A 17,713-nucleotide genomic window follows, 5' to 3' on the forward strand; every position below is an offset into this window, starting at 1 on the left:
CAGTGAAATAAGCAGAGAAAGACAAATATCATATGATTTCATTCATAGGTGCGAATTAAGAAACAAAACAGATGAACATGGGGAGGGAAGTGTGAGGGGTGAAACATTAACTTAACTTATCTTAACTTATCTTAACTATAGAGAATATCCTGAGGGTTGCTGGAGAGGAGGTGGGGTGAGGGATGGGCTAAATGGGTGATGGGGGTTAAGGAGGGCATTTGTCACGAGCACTGGGTGTTATATGTAAGTGATGAATCACTAAATCCTACTCCTGAAACTAATATTCTACTACAATTCTAGTTAACTAACTAGAGTTTATGTAAAAACTTGAAACAAACAAGAAAGATATTTAAATGCTACTAGGTTATCAAAAACTTAAATCCCAGTCATTCAATTACTGACAGGAACAAACATACTGAGATGGGCAGTCTAGTCCTCTCTTTGTAAAGGACACTGGAATGTGAGAGGAGTTTCTTATGAAAATGTCATATGAAAATCTTCCATTAGCTAGCAGTACAGTGGTAAGCATACTGCAGTATGAAAATGTATCAAACTATTCAAACACCTTAAATTTACACAATGTTGTATGTCAATTATTTCTCAATAAAACTTTTTTATTTTTGTAATTTTTTAAATTTTCACTAAAGGAGAAAAACAAAACCATTGGAGAGACTGAGAGGCAGTCTCAGACTGGAGAAAGGATGTGAGGAAAAATAGTATTGAACAAGTGAGGTAATAGCAAAACACACAAAATCCTTTTCTTACAATCGAAGTCAGCCATTCTCATTTAGGTAATCAAAATAAATATTAAAATTAGATACTTGACATGGCTACATAAACAAAATGAATACACATACATAGTTGAAAAATTTACAACCAATAATTGATATTTGCCCAATTGGAAAACAAGATCTGTGTGATACAATCCTACCTTAGACCTCAGCATTTAGAGATAAAACCCCATTATTAGAAATAGAAGAGCATATTACATAGGAGATTTTTAAAAAAACAAAGGTTACATCTACCAAATAGATTGAAATGACTCAAAATTATCCTTCTTAAATATCCAACATTTATAAAATATTGTTATCCTTACCTGCATATTTTCTCTACTAGTAAGAGGTTTTCCTGAGTCAAATGATTGAAATATCTGTCAATATATAAAAGATTAACATTAGGAACAAAAACATCATTTTTATATGAAACTGTTGCTGTGTTCTAAAAGTATTTTAAATATAATTTTTATTGTAAAAGTAATACTTCTTATTAAATAGTAAAAGTAATACATGAAAGTATACGTAAAAAAATGTAATACTCTAGTCAGAAAAGCAAGTATAGAATAAAGAAGAAAGTAAAAATTATACATAAGTCAACTTCTTTTGGGTTGTCAGTGTTAATATTTTGATGTCTTTACTACCAATTTCTTTTTGATGTATTCTAAATTTATATATATATGTGTGTTTGTATTCCTTTTCATTAAACATTATATCATACTCATTTTCCATGTCATTAAGTCATTTGTAAACCTCAGTTTTATAGCTAGGAAATGTTCTATCCTATGAATGAAGCAGAATAACTTAACTCCTTTCCTTTTGTTAGACATCAAGGCGGACTAATTCTGATTTCTATCTTGCCATTCAGCCCTAGTTTAAGTAACATGGGTAGCTATTTTGCCTGTATTTCTGACGATCCTCTTTGGATAGATTCCTGGAAGCACAATTGCTGAGTCATAAGAGTATTATCACTTAGAAGAATCTTTGCCAGTTTGAGATAAAATCATATTACTTTTCAGAGTAACTCTTCTTGTGATTCTTTTTGTTTGTTGAGAATGACCTGTTGTATGTTTGGCTCTAAATACAATGTCACATTAGGAAACATTCCATTTTTTCACCACAAGAGATGGATCATCGAACAGGGTGCATTCCTTTTGGTATGGAAGGTCCTTTTTTGAAGATGTCAATACTGATGCCCCACCCATTACCCCTTGGTCACCTGGAAATCACCAGCAGCTTCTGTGGATAGGATATTCACATATGGACAGTACCCTACTTCAAGTACCTGTATGTCTTTGCTTGAGGGTGTTCTGCGGCCACAAAAGTGCTCAGAAGAGGCTGGAAGCGCAGGGAACAAGGCATTCCAATAAGCACAAGATTATGCCCCCTGGTCTCTCTGAGGGCCCCGCAGCCCATGCAAAGACCTCATTAGTGCTCTCTGCAACGGTTCTCCTCCCTTCCTATCTGACTTACCCACACACTCACCATTCTCCTTGGAATCACCTCCCAAATATACCACTTGCTCCCAGTTCCTTATCTTAGGACCTGAGGGGTTTGAGGGACCTCTAAACCAAGATATCACATATAGCTCTTACTAGAATAAAGTGTTGGCAAGTGTTACATTTTTTTCCCCTCTTTTGAAGATATCTTGCATCTTCTCTAATCCATTGAAAAGAAATTAACTGAATCTGGGGAAAGACCTTTGGTGATATAATTGGAAGAGAGTTGATGATTGGACTTTAGATTTGGTGATAAGAGCAGAATCCCATTATGAGTATCATGTTAAGAGATAGAGTTTCTTAAAAAGCCTGTGAAAAAGGGCACCTGGGTGGCTCAGTGGGTTAAAGCCTCTGCTTTCGGCTCAGGTCATAATCCCAGGGTTCTGGGATTGAGCCCCGCATTGGGCTCTCTGCTTAGCAGGGAGCCTGCTTTCCTTTCTCTCTGCCTGCCTCTCTGTCTACTTGTATTCTCTGTCAAATAAATTAAAAAAAAAAAATTAAAAAAAAAAAAAAGCCTGTGAAAAGTCCGGTAGTAATCTATAAGACTTTTTCAGCTACTTCTTTTACAACTAAAATCTAATTAATTAATCCTTTCTTTAAACAACTAGCCCCCAGCCTAATAACATTGGCACCTATTTTAATTATAAACCCTGAATGTGTTTCCTCTTTTTTTTTTTAATTTATTTATTTTTATAAACACATATTTTTATCCCCAGGGGTACAGAAGAAAGAGAAATTAAGGAGTCAATCCCATTTACAATTGCACCCAAAACTATAAGATACCTAGGAATAAACCTAACCAAAGAGACTAAGAATCTATACTCAGAAAACTATAAAGTACTCATGAAAGAAATTGACGAAGACACAAAGAAATGGAAAAATGTTCCATGTTCCTGGATTGGAAGAATAAATATTGTGAAAATGTCTATGCTACCTAAAGCAATCTACACATTTAATGCAATTCCTATCAAAGTACCATCCATTTTTTTCAAAGAAATGGAACAAATAATCCTAAAATTTATATGGAACCAGAAAAGACCTCAAATAGCCAAAGGAATATTGAAAAAGAAAGCCAAAGTTGGTGGCATCACAATTCCGGACTTCAAGCGTTTCCTCTTTTAATTATACTTTTTAAATTCCCAACTGAAGCTAGAAAGCTTCAAATTAACTTTGAGAACACAAAATTTAAAGTCACAATCCATTGAAAGACAATTCACCTATACTTTTCTCTTATGAAAACTGGTTAATAAAAGTGAAGTTTGGAATTTACCTGTAAAAATTAGTTTCAGATTGTTTTCTTTGGTGAAAGCAATGAACATTAAAAACTCTCTCTTGTAAAACAAAAACAAAAACAAAAACAAAAAACAACAACACAAAAACAAACACCAAAAAACCAAAAAACTCTCTCTTGTTTCTCATTTTACCCCACAGGTTTCTCTTTCCTTCTCATTTTCCTGGGCTCTAAATGTGGATGACCCTAAGGTTTAGTCCTCTGACTTCTGTTTTTCTCTCTCTGCTCCAGCTGATTTCATCCAGTCCCTTGATTTTAAACCTCTAACCCAATGCTCCCAAATTTACTAGGATCCAACTCCTCCAGGGAGACCACTTTTCGCTCCTTCCACCACTATTATCCCAACCATTGTCACGTCTCACTCAGATTATTTGTGAAGACCTTCTAACTGGTTTCCCTATTAAACCATGTTCATCCACAGTCTATTCTCCAAACATCAAGCAAAGTGGTCCTTTGACTAGTAATCTCTATACTGTCATTCCTCTGCCCAAAACCCTATAAGGTTTTCCATTTTATTTAGAGTAAACACTGGTTCCTCACCAAGCCCTATGAGGTCCTCCAGGACCATAACTCTTGCATCCTGCTGTCTGCTCCTCCCCTCTATTTTACCAGTATCACTTGGCCTCCTTGGTTTTTCTCAACCACATTTTGCAGGCATCTCCCCTCAGGGCCTTTATCCTTGCTCTTCCTCCTAGTTGGAAGGTTTTTCCCTCAAATCTTTCACCCTCAAAACTCCCTTACTAGAGAGACTTCCCAAACCACTTTGAATAAAACTCACTGCCTTGGTCATTCTCTGTCCCCTCAGCTTAGCCTGACTGTCCCTTATGATACATCATCACCTGACATATTTATGTGCTTAATAGGTTTATGGTTTGTCTTCTTCACTGGGCTGTCCAAAAGTAACACGCTCCCAGGAAGGCAATAACTCCATTTATCTTTTTACTGGTTGAACCCCATGGTTAAAATAGTGCCTGTATTTAGTAAGCACTCAATAAAATATTTAAATGAGTTAAATATAGTTTTAATAACAAAATGCAAATTATTTACAACAGGGAAAGGCTGTTGGCTGAGAAGCAAGCAAAAATACTGTTAATTTAACCCAGGTGAGAAGATGAGTTCGTTCATGCCAAAAAAAATGAGCAAAAAACCAACTGACTCTTTTCTCTCTAGATAGATACAGAAAGAGATAGAGATGGGGATGTATATACATACACACACAGTTGTATCCTATTGCCTACTGAATGTCCCACTTGGGCTTATCTCTAGATAACCTCACACTTATCCTGGTACAACAAATTATAATGCTGTAGCAGTCATACCGAGCATTAAGCAATGACATTTCAGGGGAATACACTTAAGTAATGAGTGCAATGTATGTATATCTAATGTCAGCTTACACAAGTTATTTTCAAGACTAATAGCCTATTTCCCAACTTCTTCTAGGCCTTCCAAATTTGAATCCCACCAGTAAGTACTGTGTCTGCCAGTGTCACTCCTCACACATAACAGCTTCCCCAGGAAACTGACTTGTTACCTCCTATTTCCTTTACTGCTGGATCACAAGGGTCCAAATGTCTGCAAGATCACACAGTAATTCTCATGAAACCCAAAACAAGAAAGTAAGAGCTCACTCTGATTTAAATATAAATGCCAGTATTCATTTTCAAGGATGTTTCAATGATCTCATTTATAAATACAATTTGAACAATGCATGTTTAACACTCTGGTATAAAATTATATAAATCAACATATCCAAATAAAACATGAGAAGAGACCGCTTTGACAAACAACATTAACCATAAATTATCAGATCAGATGCCAAAATCTAAGAGGGAGTGGCTGATAGGTCCACTGAGACCATCTGTAACACAGAGACAGAATTCCATTATAAAAACTGACTCCAGTGCAGTACTGCCCCACAAGACATCCTTCCCTTCCAAACGAATGAAACCTTGTAAGAGCCTACTGTTAGCTAACAACCAGGCTTAACAAAGAAGTCTGCAGCACCAGAGACTTATAAATACACTTTTGTGGAAGCATTCCCTAAATCTGAGTAATGTTGCCTTCAAAAAGTAAAGAAATGGCTTTGAATCAGAGCAGCAGATTTACCTTTACTTTTCCAGGAGCCTTACAGCCAGAGGGTACCGAGGAAGGCATATTTTTTCCATAAAAAATCTGGGATATCTCATAAAAGGCTTCAGAAAAAAATCCTAAATCTGTAAGAACCTGAATCTTTAAAGGAAAGGAAAAAAATGAGATTTTAAAATTAAATAATCCATTTTACTTACAAAATAACAATTTTAGAGAAAAATCATCAGCTTTCTGAGGTCCAAAATTTCTGCTTAACATAATTGGTAATGCCTTATAAATTAATGCTTGGTAAACACAGTAGATGGAGATGTATGTGTTTGTATGTAAGCCAGTTTACATGTGCAACAGACCAAGAAGCTAATGAACAACAGCAGGCAACTGTTCGTAACAACGGACATTTGTCAAATGTGGCTTACTTCATCAGAGCAAACACAAAAACATGACAGGCATTGAAGAGTTAAAAAAATGATTGAATTTATTTTTTGTACCCATGGTGAACTATGGTTTAGAAGAAAAACAAAACAAAAATACTCCTGATGTTCTCTAATACTCTGAGGAAAGTCAAACCAGGAGATGAACTCTGTGATGTATCAACATAGAGACAACTATTCATTTTGTCATCCATAATTAATGCGCTCTGTCAGTTTTAAAGACATATCCTTAAAGTTAATCAGTTGATAACTATAAATTGTACATGGGTTATTTGAATATTACCCAGCAGAACTTTCAATCAGGAAATTATGGGAAGAAAAGTTCCTGAACAAAAGTCATTCATTCATTCAATGTGTTTATTGGACACTTCCTATGCACAAGCCCTCTTGGATGTTACATCCCTTCCCAATCTGTATTGAGCTAATTTAAGTGATACACGAAGATATACACAGTATTATAAGGGATAAAGGGTACTGACAAAAATGCTACTTTCAGAGCTCCAGTCAAGAAGGACTTCTCTGAAGAAGACATTCCAGAGAAAATTGGGAAATGACATGAAAGAGAGACATGTGAAAATCTGCTGAGCCATCTCAAGTAAATGTCATGCAGCAGCAGGAGCAGCCGGGGTGTCTTGGGGTGCTCAAGGAAGAGCCTGTGTGGCAGGAGTATAGGGAGATTGGGGGAAGAGGGTTAGGAGACAGGTATGAATGGTGGCCTGTAGACTAGACTGAGAACTTGGAATTTTAGTCTCTGTGTGATAAGAAGTTATTGGAGAGTTTTGAACAAGGCAGGTCCCTAACCTGACTTACGTTTTGAAAACTCCAGTGACTTTTGAGAATAGAGAAAGGCAAATTGTACAAACAGGAAATAAAATACAAAATGGACAAAGATCATATATATATGATCTTCACACATACACACATACCCATACACTTAGTATCTCTTTTCCTTTAAGCACTACCATAGGAATCTCATGAGTATCTAAACTTTAAAGAAATAAAAATAAGCTTAGTAAATTAGGGGGAAATAGGATATGACAATAGTATGAAAATAAAGCATAAAAGGTTAAGAGAATATTTTCACTGCAGAAGGGAAAACTGTCTACTGAGTTGCACACTTTGGTTCTTGCCTAAAATACCTTGGGCTCTAACTTCCCTTGGGCCATATAATACCCAAGCAGGCATTAGGAGTCAGTCATAGGAGCTCTTTTAGACTTCTAGATGAACATTTTCTCATTATCCCATGTAGGAGATAATGAGGTTTATCTCCACTGATCTTGGTGGTGAGACGCCTGTGCACAAACTACCTGTAACCTCTAAGGCTACCTCTGGGTCGGTTTATCATACTAATGTGGCCATTTGTAAAAGCAGTGGTGATAACAATGAACATGTATTTTCAGAAATGACCAACAGCGTGAACATAAACAAGCCAGATGGAAAAAAGAACTACCCTTAAATCAACCTTTCGCTTGCACAAATACAGAACCATCGGTACCCTTCCCAGGAATGCCGGATATGTTGAGACTAATAAATCTTTCAAGACGTTGGCAGTTCTAAAGTGAAGCTGGACTGGCTGATCGTAAAGAGGTCTTAAAGCTTTCCCTGAAAGACACTAGTGCCCAACAGAAACTTAACAGCATGATCTATTGCGGTTTGGCTTGTCAGAGAGCATTGTTTGCTGTTTCCCGACTATGACTTTTCTCTCTTCCCACCCACTGACCCCAGTTTACTTCAGAAAGGTCAGGCAAACTCTGCTCAAACAGGCTGTCATTTCTTCCTCTGGGTGATGCATCAGTTGCCCTTTTTCATTGTTTCTGTCAAAACCCTGGTCAGGTGTTTCTGTTCTGCTATTGCCAATAAGATTCCACTGCTGACTCACTCTGCTCCTGACACTGTTGCCAAGATACATCTGATCATGTCCTTCTTCTGACCAAGATTCTGCAATTCATCCCACCTCTCAACCCAAGGCTGCCGACTAGAGTCCACAGTTCTTCACTGGCTTCTAAGCTACTTTAGTACAGAAAGTTGCCAAATGTTAACAATCCAATAAAACACAGTCATTTAAACAAAAACTTTGTTTCAGATTATATCTTTCAGTGCCTCTCTGGATCCCCTTCTGACATGTTACTAATGGTCACTGCAACACTTCCATGCTTCTCCTGCCTCTAAATGATAGACCAGAATAATATGGCTACCCAATTCTGATTCCATAATCTCCTCATTTCTCTCACTGCTCAGCCTCCTCATTATGCCTTAGTTTGGAATTCAGGACTGGGCCCCACTGCTCATGGACATCGTGGACCACAACACGGATCTCTGGTATTCTCCTATTACATTCTCCCTCCTCAAAACCTCCTCCTTCTCTGGCTTCACAGAACCACCCCTGCCCCCAGCCCCAACAAGTCCATACTGTCTCATCTCTATATGCTTCACACTATTACCTGCCAAGAATGTTCCCTTCTTCCTCTCTCCTGCTCAGTTCTTTCTTTCTTCACCAAATCTTACCTACTTAGTAAAACCAAGAGATCCAAAGCCACTTTCCCTTTTTCAAACTCCAGGAGACAGTGCTCATCATACTCATTTGGAAATGATCAAGGGGCAGATGCCTATGTTATTGTCTTGTGTATATGCCCTGTCTCTTTTCCCTTATTTTTACTTCCTTATAAGCAACGACCATGGGTTACATTTCTTTGATCAGAGTTACGAACATGGTGCTTTTACATAGGAGATACTCAACAAATGTTGTTTTAGAGGTAAAGCAATAAATGTCTACGAAGTTATCTTTTAGGTTAGTTCCCACTAAAGACTAAGGAAAGTGTGGACAGTAGGCACTGATAAATGTCTATAGGTTTAAAATTCAATTCAATAATTAATGACTGAGTATTGATATATGAATTTATTACTCAGTATACGATAGGGAAATAAAAGATGAAAAAAAAAAAAATCAGGCCCTGGGACGCCTGGGTGGCTCAGTTGGTTAAGCAGCTGCCTTCAGCTCAGGTCATGATCCCAGCGTCCTGGGATTGAGTCCCACATCAGGCTCCTTGCTCATCAGGGAGCCTGCTTCTCCCTCTGCCTCTGCCTGCCATTCTGTCTGCCTGTGCTTGCTCTCTCTCCCTCTCTCTCTGACAAATAATTAAATAAAATCTTTAAAAAAAAAAAAAAAATCAGGCCCTAACCTCAGGAATTTTGCAATCTTGAACAGAGCACTGTTTTTAAAATAGAGAGAAAAAAGTTATATGCAGCTTTTCAAAAGGTGTTATTGGAAATCAAAAGCAGGAAAACTCTTAAGAGTTCAGTAAGTCAGAAAGAGTGATCCAGACATTTTCACAGCTGATAATTATTTATTCCTGAGTTAAAATATATCCTCTTAATAGTTAGCATCAGAATTCCTCCTAGGGAAAGTACTGTATTTATTTAGAAATAGAATGTTATGAACTCTTTGGTCCTGAAATCATAGGCCCAAGGGCAGGGTCCAGGTAGAGAGAAGAATTCAAAGGGAAGTCTAATTTCCCCTCATAAGAAAATAGGAAAGATTTGGGGGAGAAGTGTATAAGGTATTTCCAAAAAAAGGATAAGGAGGGTTAAGCCAGTGATGCAATGGAGCCTCTTCCTCCCAATTTGCAAGAGGAGACTGCACGTATCTTGTCCCGATTCCACATTCAGTAATGCCTGGTTGGTAGGCTGAAGTCAGCTATAGCGGGAATATTTGCACCATGGAAACTGAAAGTGCTACAAATCAGGGGTTTTTTTTTTAGAGTGATGTGTGAAACACTTACCAGCACACAGCTGATTAAACCATGGGATGGGAGGCAAAAGCATGAGATGTTGGCTGAGAAATATTTTAAACCCAGAGATGCCAAATATTCTATTTTAAATTGTTTGCTTTGCCTCAACTTATATTTTCCTGTGATCCAAATTTTCACTAAATCCAGTATAAAAATAAAAGCCTTGGGTGAATGTGTTGTGTATGTTTATGTGTACGTGAGTGAGCATGAGAGTTTGTGTGTGTGTGTGTGTGTGTGTGTATGTGTGTGTGTGTATAGAATGTGGATTAGGACTGAATTCCATATTCAAGATGAGGAGGTGCAGAACAGGGAGAAAATCTGCTCAATGTTGAGATGATCCATGTGCAAAATGAATTCAACAGAGTGAAAGACCGTGACCTTGGCTAACTAGGAAAAGGGCACAGAAAATGAGGGGCTCAAGGTTCCCAGTCCACATGGGGCTCAAGTCAACTGCACAAGGATCTTGAAGGCAGAGAGCCTATCCTGACTTCTAGGTTACAGAATTAGTTGTAATCCAGCATCTGTGTGTTTTGTCACTTCAACTGTCTGTACAATGAAAACTTCTCACATATTATGATATACATAAAGATCCTTAGCAAAAAGTTCACAGAAACTTCAGAAAACAGACTCATTAGTTCTACCAGGAAATCAATACTCTAGAAGTGGTGATTTCCAGGCTGACTGATGTTGGACGAGCCTTGTTCCCACATGTAGCTGTTCCCACGTGTAGCCCAAGCAAAAAATGAGCCAGCTCACTCTCATATGTTATTATAATAATGGGCATTTTTAAAAATATCAGCATACCATATATTATAAGCTTGTTATTATGAGTATTAGAACCAAATTAACTTATGACAGTATCTTTACAGTCCAGGAATATCAAACATCTTACAAGTTTGTCACATACCTTGAGGATCCTAGCTTCTAGATTTCTGACCAGATCTTGGCAAATTCCAGAAACAAAATATTGGTACAGTGCAAGTAGAGGCAGAACCTACCAATGGTAAAAAAAAAAACAAAAAAAAAACCAACATTTTTTTAAAAATCTAAAACATGTTTTATCAAGTTAATAACCTAATAGTAAAATGTAGCCAAATATTAATGTGGGGGGATGTTATATAAAACAGCAGTTAAATTTGCCATGGTTAGAGACTATACTATTTGGCTAAGTGAAATGATCTGCCTATAATATACTCCATAATTCTGTAAGAACTTGAAAGTAGCACCAGGGCAACTTGTAGATGCCACCTGGCGTCTAAAACCTAGGTTTCAAATCTCTTTAAGCGTGGAAAAGTGGAAATCCAATCAATAATCTTCTTTGAAAAAAATTAACATATATGTATGAATCATCGAGGCTTATAGAAACATTCTAGCAAATGAGCTATCAAATAACTGCAAAATTTAAAGCAAAGCAACTGCCATCCGTGTCACCTGCTCACTCATCTCAATGGAAGCTGCTATTTGTCTTCAACTGGAGTATCTCTATCAGCAAGAATATTTATAGCGTGCCCATTATGCTGAATGACAACAAAGTCTAACAATCTTGCTTTCACAGAGCATATATTCTATTGATTACCCAAGCTTACTCTTCACATAATATTTTTATTTTCTTAGAATTAACCCCAAAGTTCAACTCCTCTTGAAATCTCACGGATATGGGTGAGAGCTTACAAACTACCCATATTTCAGTTGATCCAACCACACTATCTGACCGGAGTTAGGTGTTGAGGGGATGGATAGCTGTTTGCCTAGACTTCTGAACAGCTACTGATCTCAACTGAAAACCCAAGCTTTTTTCCTACAACTCGGCCCTTGTTTGCTAAAGGGAGATAGAGCAAGGAGGAATATTGGGATTTCCCATTATTTAGCAAACTATTTCCCATGATCCCACAGCAGTGGATCTCCTACCAAGATCTGTATGTGACAGCAGACTCCTTACCCACTGGACTTCTTCCAGAGGGTGGTGTAATACAAAATAGAAACTGTTTACATCTTGCAAGTTCAGCTAAGGAACCTCTAATTGTCAGTCAACTGGCAGCTGCTGATAGCAACAGCTTTTTAAATGGTTTAGAACTGGTCTTAAGTGATTTCAAACATAATACATTTTTCTACAATTATGCACTACAAACATAACACAATATCTTTTTCTACAATTAATGCAGCACAAAACAATAAGAGTTGGCTATTACCTTTGAGATTGTTTCATTTCTTTAGTGAGAAATAAAAACACACCACTTTATTGCTACCAATTGCTCAATTATTCAGAAAAATGTTCTCAATTTCTTAAGCTTCAGAGAAAAAAGTCTCATTTCTTTTCCAGTGCAGTGATATGTATTATATATGAATATGACTAGGCAGCTAAAGGTTACCCAGGGGATAGAACTATTTTCTAAATCCAGAAATGAATCCCCTTAACAATGAAAGGAGTACCATTTTGTTATCTTTTTCCTAATAAACAATTTCTTGCCAAATATGCCAAGTGTTAACAGCATTTATCAATCTCTTCACTTTAACACATGGCTTTATAATTTAACAACACATATCAAGGGACAATAAATCTTTTCAATATAAGGAGAGAGAGTGAATTTAGGACAAGAGAATAGAAAATAAACAATGTATGAGGGGAAAAAAGAAAGTAGGCATGAAAATGATAGAAGAAAAGGAAAGAACTAAAAAAAGAAAGTTTAGGTATTAAGAAGCAAACATAGTTGGGGAGAGATATAAATGTAGAAGAAATAGCATATAGGAAGAAAATAGGAAAAATAAAATAAAGGAGAAAAATATAAAATGATCAACAGATAGAGCATACTGGTTTATTTTTTAAATGCAACCAACTTCAAATTTATGACATATACTGTGATTTATTTCCCCAAAGGAAGAGAACTGCATGAGGTTTAGAATGTCCTCGGATATTAAGAAGTATTTGCCTTTTATGTCACAGTTTGAATCTGTTGTTCACTTAGAACAGGGAGAAGACAAGAGACACAAAGGAATTTATCTCAACAAAGAAATATTCTCATAGTTTGTGTACTGATATGACCTGCATGACTTAGTACAGTGAGTTACATGTGCACTAGATTCCTCTGTTTGAGACCAGTGAAATATTCTAATCAATCTTCCCAACTGTCTTAAGAAGGAGGAAAAATAATAAAGTAATAGAGTAAAAAGGGAACAAAATCAAATGGACATTGACTTTGTACCCAAAATGCAGTGCAAATAATGATGTCAAAGAAGAAATATTAATTAATATATTTTATTTTGCAGTGCAAGTAAGAATCCTGAGTCTGGAATTTAAGAGTAACACAAGACCAACCCAGAGGACATTAACAAAATTTGAAAGGTTTAAGGTAGAAGGCAAAAATACCGCAGTGAATTAAGATTTGTTGATTTTACAAATGACTTACTGTAAGATTTTGCTTAGCATATTGCAGTTCACGTATAATGTAATACAGACTTGCGACTACAGAGCAAATGTCAGCCCTGTATCTGTCTGAGAAGAGCTCGATGCCTGGGAGAAGCTGAGTGATTTCATACTGAGCGTAGCAACGTTCAGCTTTGGGATGTGGAAGTGTGGTTCTAAGCAAACCCTGAAAATGAAAACAGGTGAAATGAAAAGCTATAAATTGCATTTGCAACACTGACACAAAACAATAAGTATATGTATTACTTCCTGAAGTGCTTAGCATATGCCTGGCACACTGTGCCTTGAATAAATGGTACTTATCATTAATATTATCATCATTACAGTTCCAAATGCTTCCATCACTCAAGATGGGCCTTTTAAATTCCATGGTAGTTGGATATTTACTATCTTCAGAAAAAATAATCATTATATTATCATTTGTTGGGGTTAATTTTGTGTTGGACACTACTGGTAAATTCTTTATAAATACTACCTTATTTAATCCTCATTTAACCTACCTCTAGGAGGAAGGATTATTACCTCACAAATGATATAATTGAGGCTTACACAATTAATTTATATAAGGTGACACAGCTAATGGTGGAAGAAAGAAGATTCAAAGTCACATATATTTAAATTTAAAAAAAATCTATTCTCTTCCCACTCTACCAACCTATACGTATAGGATAACAAATGATTTCAGAAGTCTAAATCCAGCAGAGTTAATTCTGAATTTTTAACTGAATTAAGTAAAAAGATGAGTTGTTTAATTTTGCCAATATTTCTTAGGTAATTTATATGACCAACACTGTATTCAATGTTGGGAAACAAAATTGATACACAAAATCAAATTTTATATTTAGGAGTGTTTCTGATGTTATCCTAAATAATTAACATTAACTGATGACATGCATTATGAAATTATTTAATGTAAATATCAGAAAATAATTTTAATCAGATTCCTCATTATGAATATGACTAGGCACCTGCTCTAAAATACTATGCAGTTGTACCTGCTCTAAAATACTATGCAGTTGTTTACATTTTTAATTTTACAAATCTGTTTTAAAATCATAAAAAAATTAAGATTTAAAAAATAAATCCTACCAGCTTTTAAGTACAATTAGTACTAAAAAATTATGCCCATAGTAAGCAAAAATTTAATTTTTTAAATTGCTTTTTTTAAAAAACAATAGCATTATCTTCAAGAACAAGCAGTATCAGACAGTCAAGAATGCAATATAGGGAGTCAATATCCGATTATCATTCCCTTTGCACTCTTACCTCTTCTACCTCCTCTCTTTAAAGCACAGGCAAGAGGTGCATGAAACATAAGAAAACTGAAAAGTGTGGCCTTACATTCAGAAAAGGCTTTCCAGAGAGCTTTTCTATCTAGATTTCATAAGCTATCAGATGCCTCTGATACACAGAACACGGGTGGCCACCCTTCAAGGTAAACAGAACCTTTAGTACATTGCAAAGGCCCCTGGCTACATCCCTGTATCTCAAAGTGTCTTGTATTTCAGATTAAAGCTCTTTTCTTCTTCAATGAAGTCAAAACAAAATTCTAGGAGCTGCCAACACTCTACTTTTGTAGTCTTCAGCTTATTTCTTGCTTTCATTATATGGTATACTTCACATTGTACAGTCGAGCAAAACTTTATTTATAGAGATGAGGTAACCTAAGGCCACCATTTGGAGTCAAACAGACTGGCTTCACAGCTCATTAGCAACACAGTCTTACTAACGATGAGACTCAGTTTCCTGATCTGCAAAATTCCTTCCAGAGTCTGAAGGAGAAAAATTCTGCTGAATATTCAAGGTGAAAATGCTACCTTCAGCTAGGGAAGGAAAGATGGATTCGTGATACCTCATCAAGGTCCGTGCTATCTTCCTACCTGTGAGTTTTTTGACTATGATAAGCCACTGCACTTTCTTTTTTTTGGACCAAATGGTCACTAGTCAGAAGATATAAAGTGTTACCTGAAAGAGTAATGCAGACAAAATGCAACAGTTGGTTCTCTTGTCAACCTCCGAGATCATAATAAATCTAAATAAGTATAACAAAAAGAAATGGATTCATAGACAATTTTCCAATAATACTTTTATACAACTAATCTCTAATACTCACAGATTTTGCAAAATTAAAATAGACTTTGTGATTCTAAAAAAGTTACACATTTATGGAAGATCCAGAACATGGGAAAAAAAACATAAAAAACAAAATGAAATATCACCAATAAGTACCACCTAAACATGATTACTGGTAACATTTTGGTCAATTTCCTTCTGGATTACTTTCCATATATAGAAATTTTTTAAATTTCTCTATAGATCAAGATGCTATGCATGTTTTTGCCCACCACACCCTATAGATAAGCTAAAATTGTACCTAGAAAGGTGAAAGAACCTGTACCTCTACTCCTTCCACAATTCTTAAATTTCTCACATTATTCAAATCTCTAAAATATCTGTCAGTGCTAACTAGGTATAAGACACTGTGACATTGATCTATGTGTCTGTTTTTGTGCCATATTTTCTTGCTGACAATAGCTTTCTAATAGAGCTTGAAGTCCGGAATTGTGATGTTCCCAACTTTGGTTTTCTTTTCCAACATTCCTTTGGCTATTCCGGGTCTCTTCTGGTTCCATATAAATTTTAGGATTATTTGTTCCAGCTCTGTGAAAAAAGTTGATGATATTTTGACAGTGATTGCAGTGAATGTATAGACTGCTCTAGGAAGCATAGACATTTTAACAATATTTGTTCTTCCAATCCATCAGCATGGAATGTTTTTTTCCATTTCTTTGTGTCTTCCTGAATTTCTTTCATGAGTATTCTATAGTTTTCTGAGTACACATCTGTCGTTTGGTTTATTCCTAGGTATCTTATGGTTTTTGGCGCAATTGTAAATAGGCCTAACTCTTTAATTTCTCTTTCTGTCTCGTTTTTAGTGTATAGAAATGAAACCGATTTCTGGGCATTGATTTTATATCTTGCCACCTTGCTGAATTCCTGTATGAGTTCTAGTAATTTGGGGTGGAGTCTTTGGGATTTTCCACATGAAGTATCATTTCATCTGTAAAGAGTGAGAGTTTGACTTCCTTGCCAATTTGAATGCTTTTTATTTCTTTTTGCTGCCTGACTGCTGAGGCTAGGACTTCTAGTACTATGCTGAACAAAACTAGCAAGAATGGGCATCGCTCTTGTGTTCCTGACCTTAGGGGAAAAGCTCTCAGCTTTCCCCAATGAGAATGATAATTTGCTATCGACTTTTCATACATGGCTTTTATGATATGTCTTTTATTGAGGTATGTTCCCTCTATCCCTACACTGTGAAGAGTTTTAATCAAGAAAGGATGCTATATTTTGTCAAGTGCTTTTTCTGCATTGAGAGGATCATATTATTCTTATTCTTTCTTTTATTAATGTGATGTATCATGTTGATTGATCTGCAGATGTTGAACCACCCTAGCAGCCCAGGAATAAATCGTACTTGGTCATGGTGAGTAATCTTTTTAATGTATTGTTGGATTCTATTGGCTAGTATCCTGGTGAGAATTTTGGCATCCATTTTCATTAGGAATATTGGTCTAGAACTCTCCTTCAGGTGGGTTCTTCATCTGGTTTTGGAATCAAGGTAATTCCAGCCTCATAGAATGAGTTGGAAGTTCTCCTTCCACTTCTATTTTTTGAAAAAGCTTCAGAAGAATAGGTATTAGTTCTTCTTTAAATATTTGGCAGAAGCTTGGTGCAGTGGCAGTACTGTAGCCAATGAGGTTTACCCGAGGCACAATTAGTGCTAATTAAATGTTTGTTAGAATTCCCCTGGAAGTCATCTGGCCCTGGACTCTTGTTTGATGGGAATTTTTGATTACTGCTTCAATTTTATTGCTGATTATGGGTCTGTTTTCTTCAGTATTGGTTGTAATCTCTCCTCTTTCATTCATGTTTTTATTTATTTGGGTCCTTTCTCTTTTCTTTTTGATAAGTCTGGCCAGGAGTTTATCGATCTTACTAATTCTTTCAAAGAACAAATTCCTAGTTTCGTTGATATGTTCTACTGCTCTTTTGGTTTCTATTTCATTGATTTCTGCTCAAATCTTTATTAATACTCTTATATTGCTGGGTTTAGGTTTTATTTGCTGTTCATTTGCCAGCTCCCTTGGTGTAAAGTTAGGTTGTATCATTGAGACCTCCTTGTTTCTTGAGAAAGGCTTGTATTGCTATACAATACACAAAAATAGACTAAAAATGGATGAGAGACCTCACTGTGTGATAAGAATCCATTAAAATCCTAGAGGAGAACACAGGCATCAACCTCTGTGACCTCAGCCACAGCAACCTCTTGCTAGATACATCTCCAAAGGCAAGAGAAACAAAGGCAAAAATGAACTACTGGTACTTCATCAAGATAAAAAGCTTCCGCACAGCAAA

General features: G+C 36.3%; 1 protein-coding gene across 1 annotated transcript in view; it reads right to left on the bottom strand.

Annotated features, from left to right (window-relative positions):
* LOC111142202 (cilia and flagella associated protein 54) overlaps window positions 1-17,713 on the bottom strand; it is a 313,573-nt gene that overhangs the window by 101,481 nt on the left and 194,379 nt on the right. The window contains exons 43-47 of the mRNA XM_022495227.1: window positions 15,260-15,326; window positions 13,278-13,460; window positions 10,781-10,867; window positions 5,673-5,795; window positions 1,097-1,150 (exon numbers count right to left, since the gene is read on the bottom strand). Coding sequence (XP_022350935.1) covers window positions 1,097-1,150; window positions 5,673-5,795; window positions 10,781-10,867; window positions 13,278-13,460; window positions 15,260-15,326 — 514 coding nt within the window. The remainder of the gene's footprint in view (window positions 1-1,096; window positions 1,151-5,672; window positions 5,796-10,780; window positions 10,868-13,277; window positions 13,461-15,259; window positions 15,327-17,713) is intronic.

The sequence above is a fragment of the Enhydra lutris genome, unplaced genomic scaffold, assembly GCF_002288905.1.
Source record: "Enhydra lutris kenyoni isolate GAN:26980312 unplaced genomic scaffold, ASM228890v2 scaffoldscaffold7, whole genome shotgun sequence".
NCBI lineage: Eukaryota > Metazoa > Chordata > Mammalia > Carnivora > Mustelidae > Enhydra > Enhydra lutris.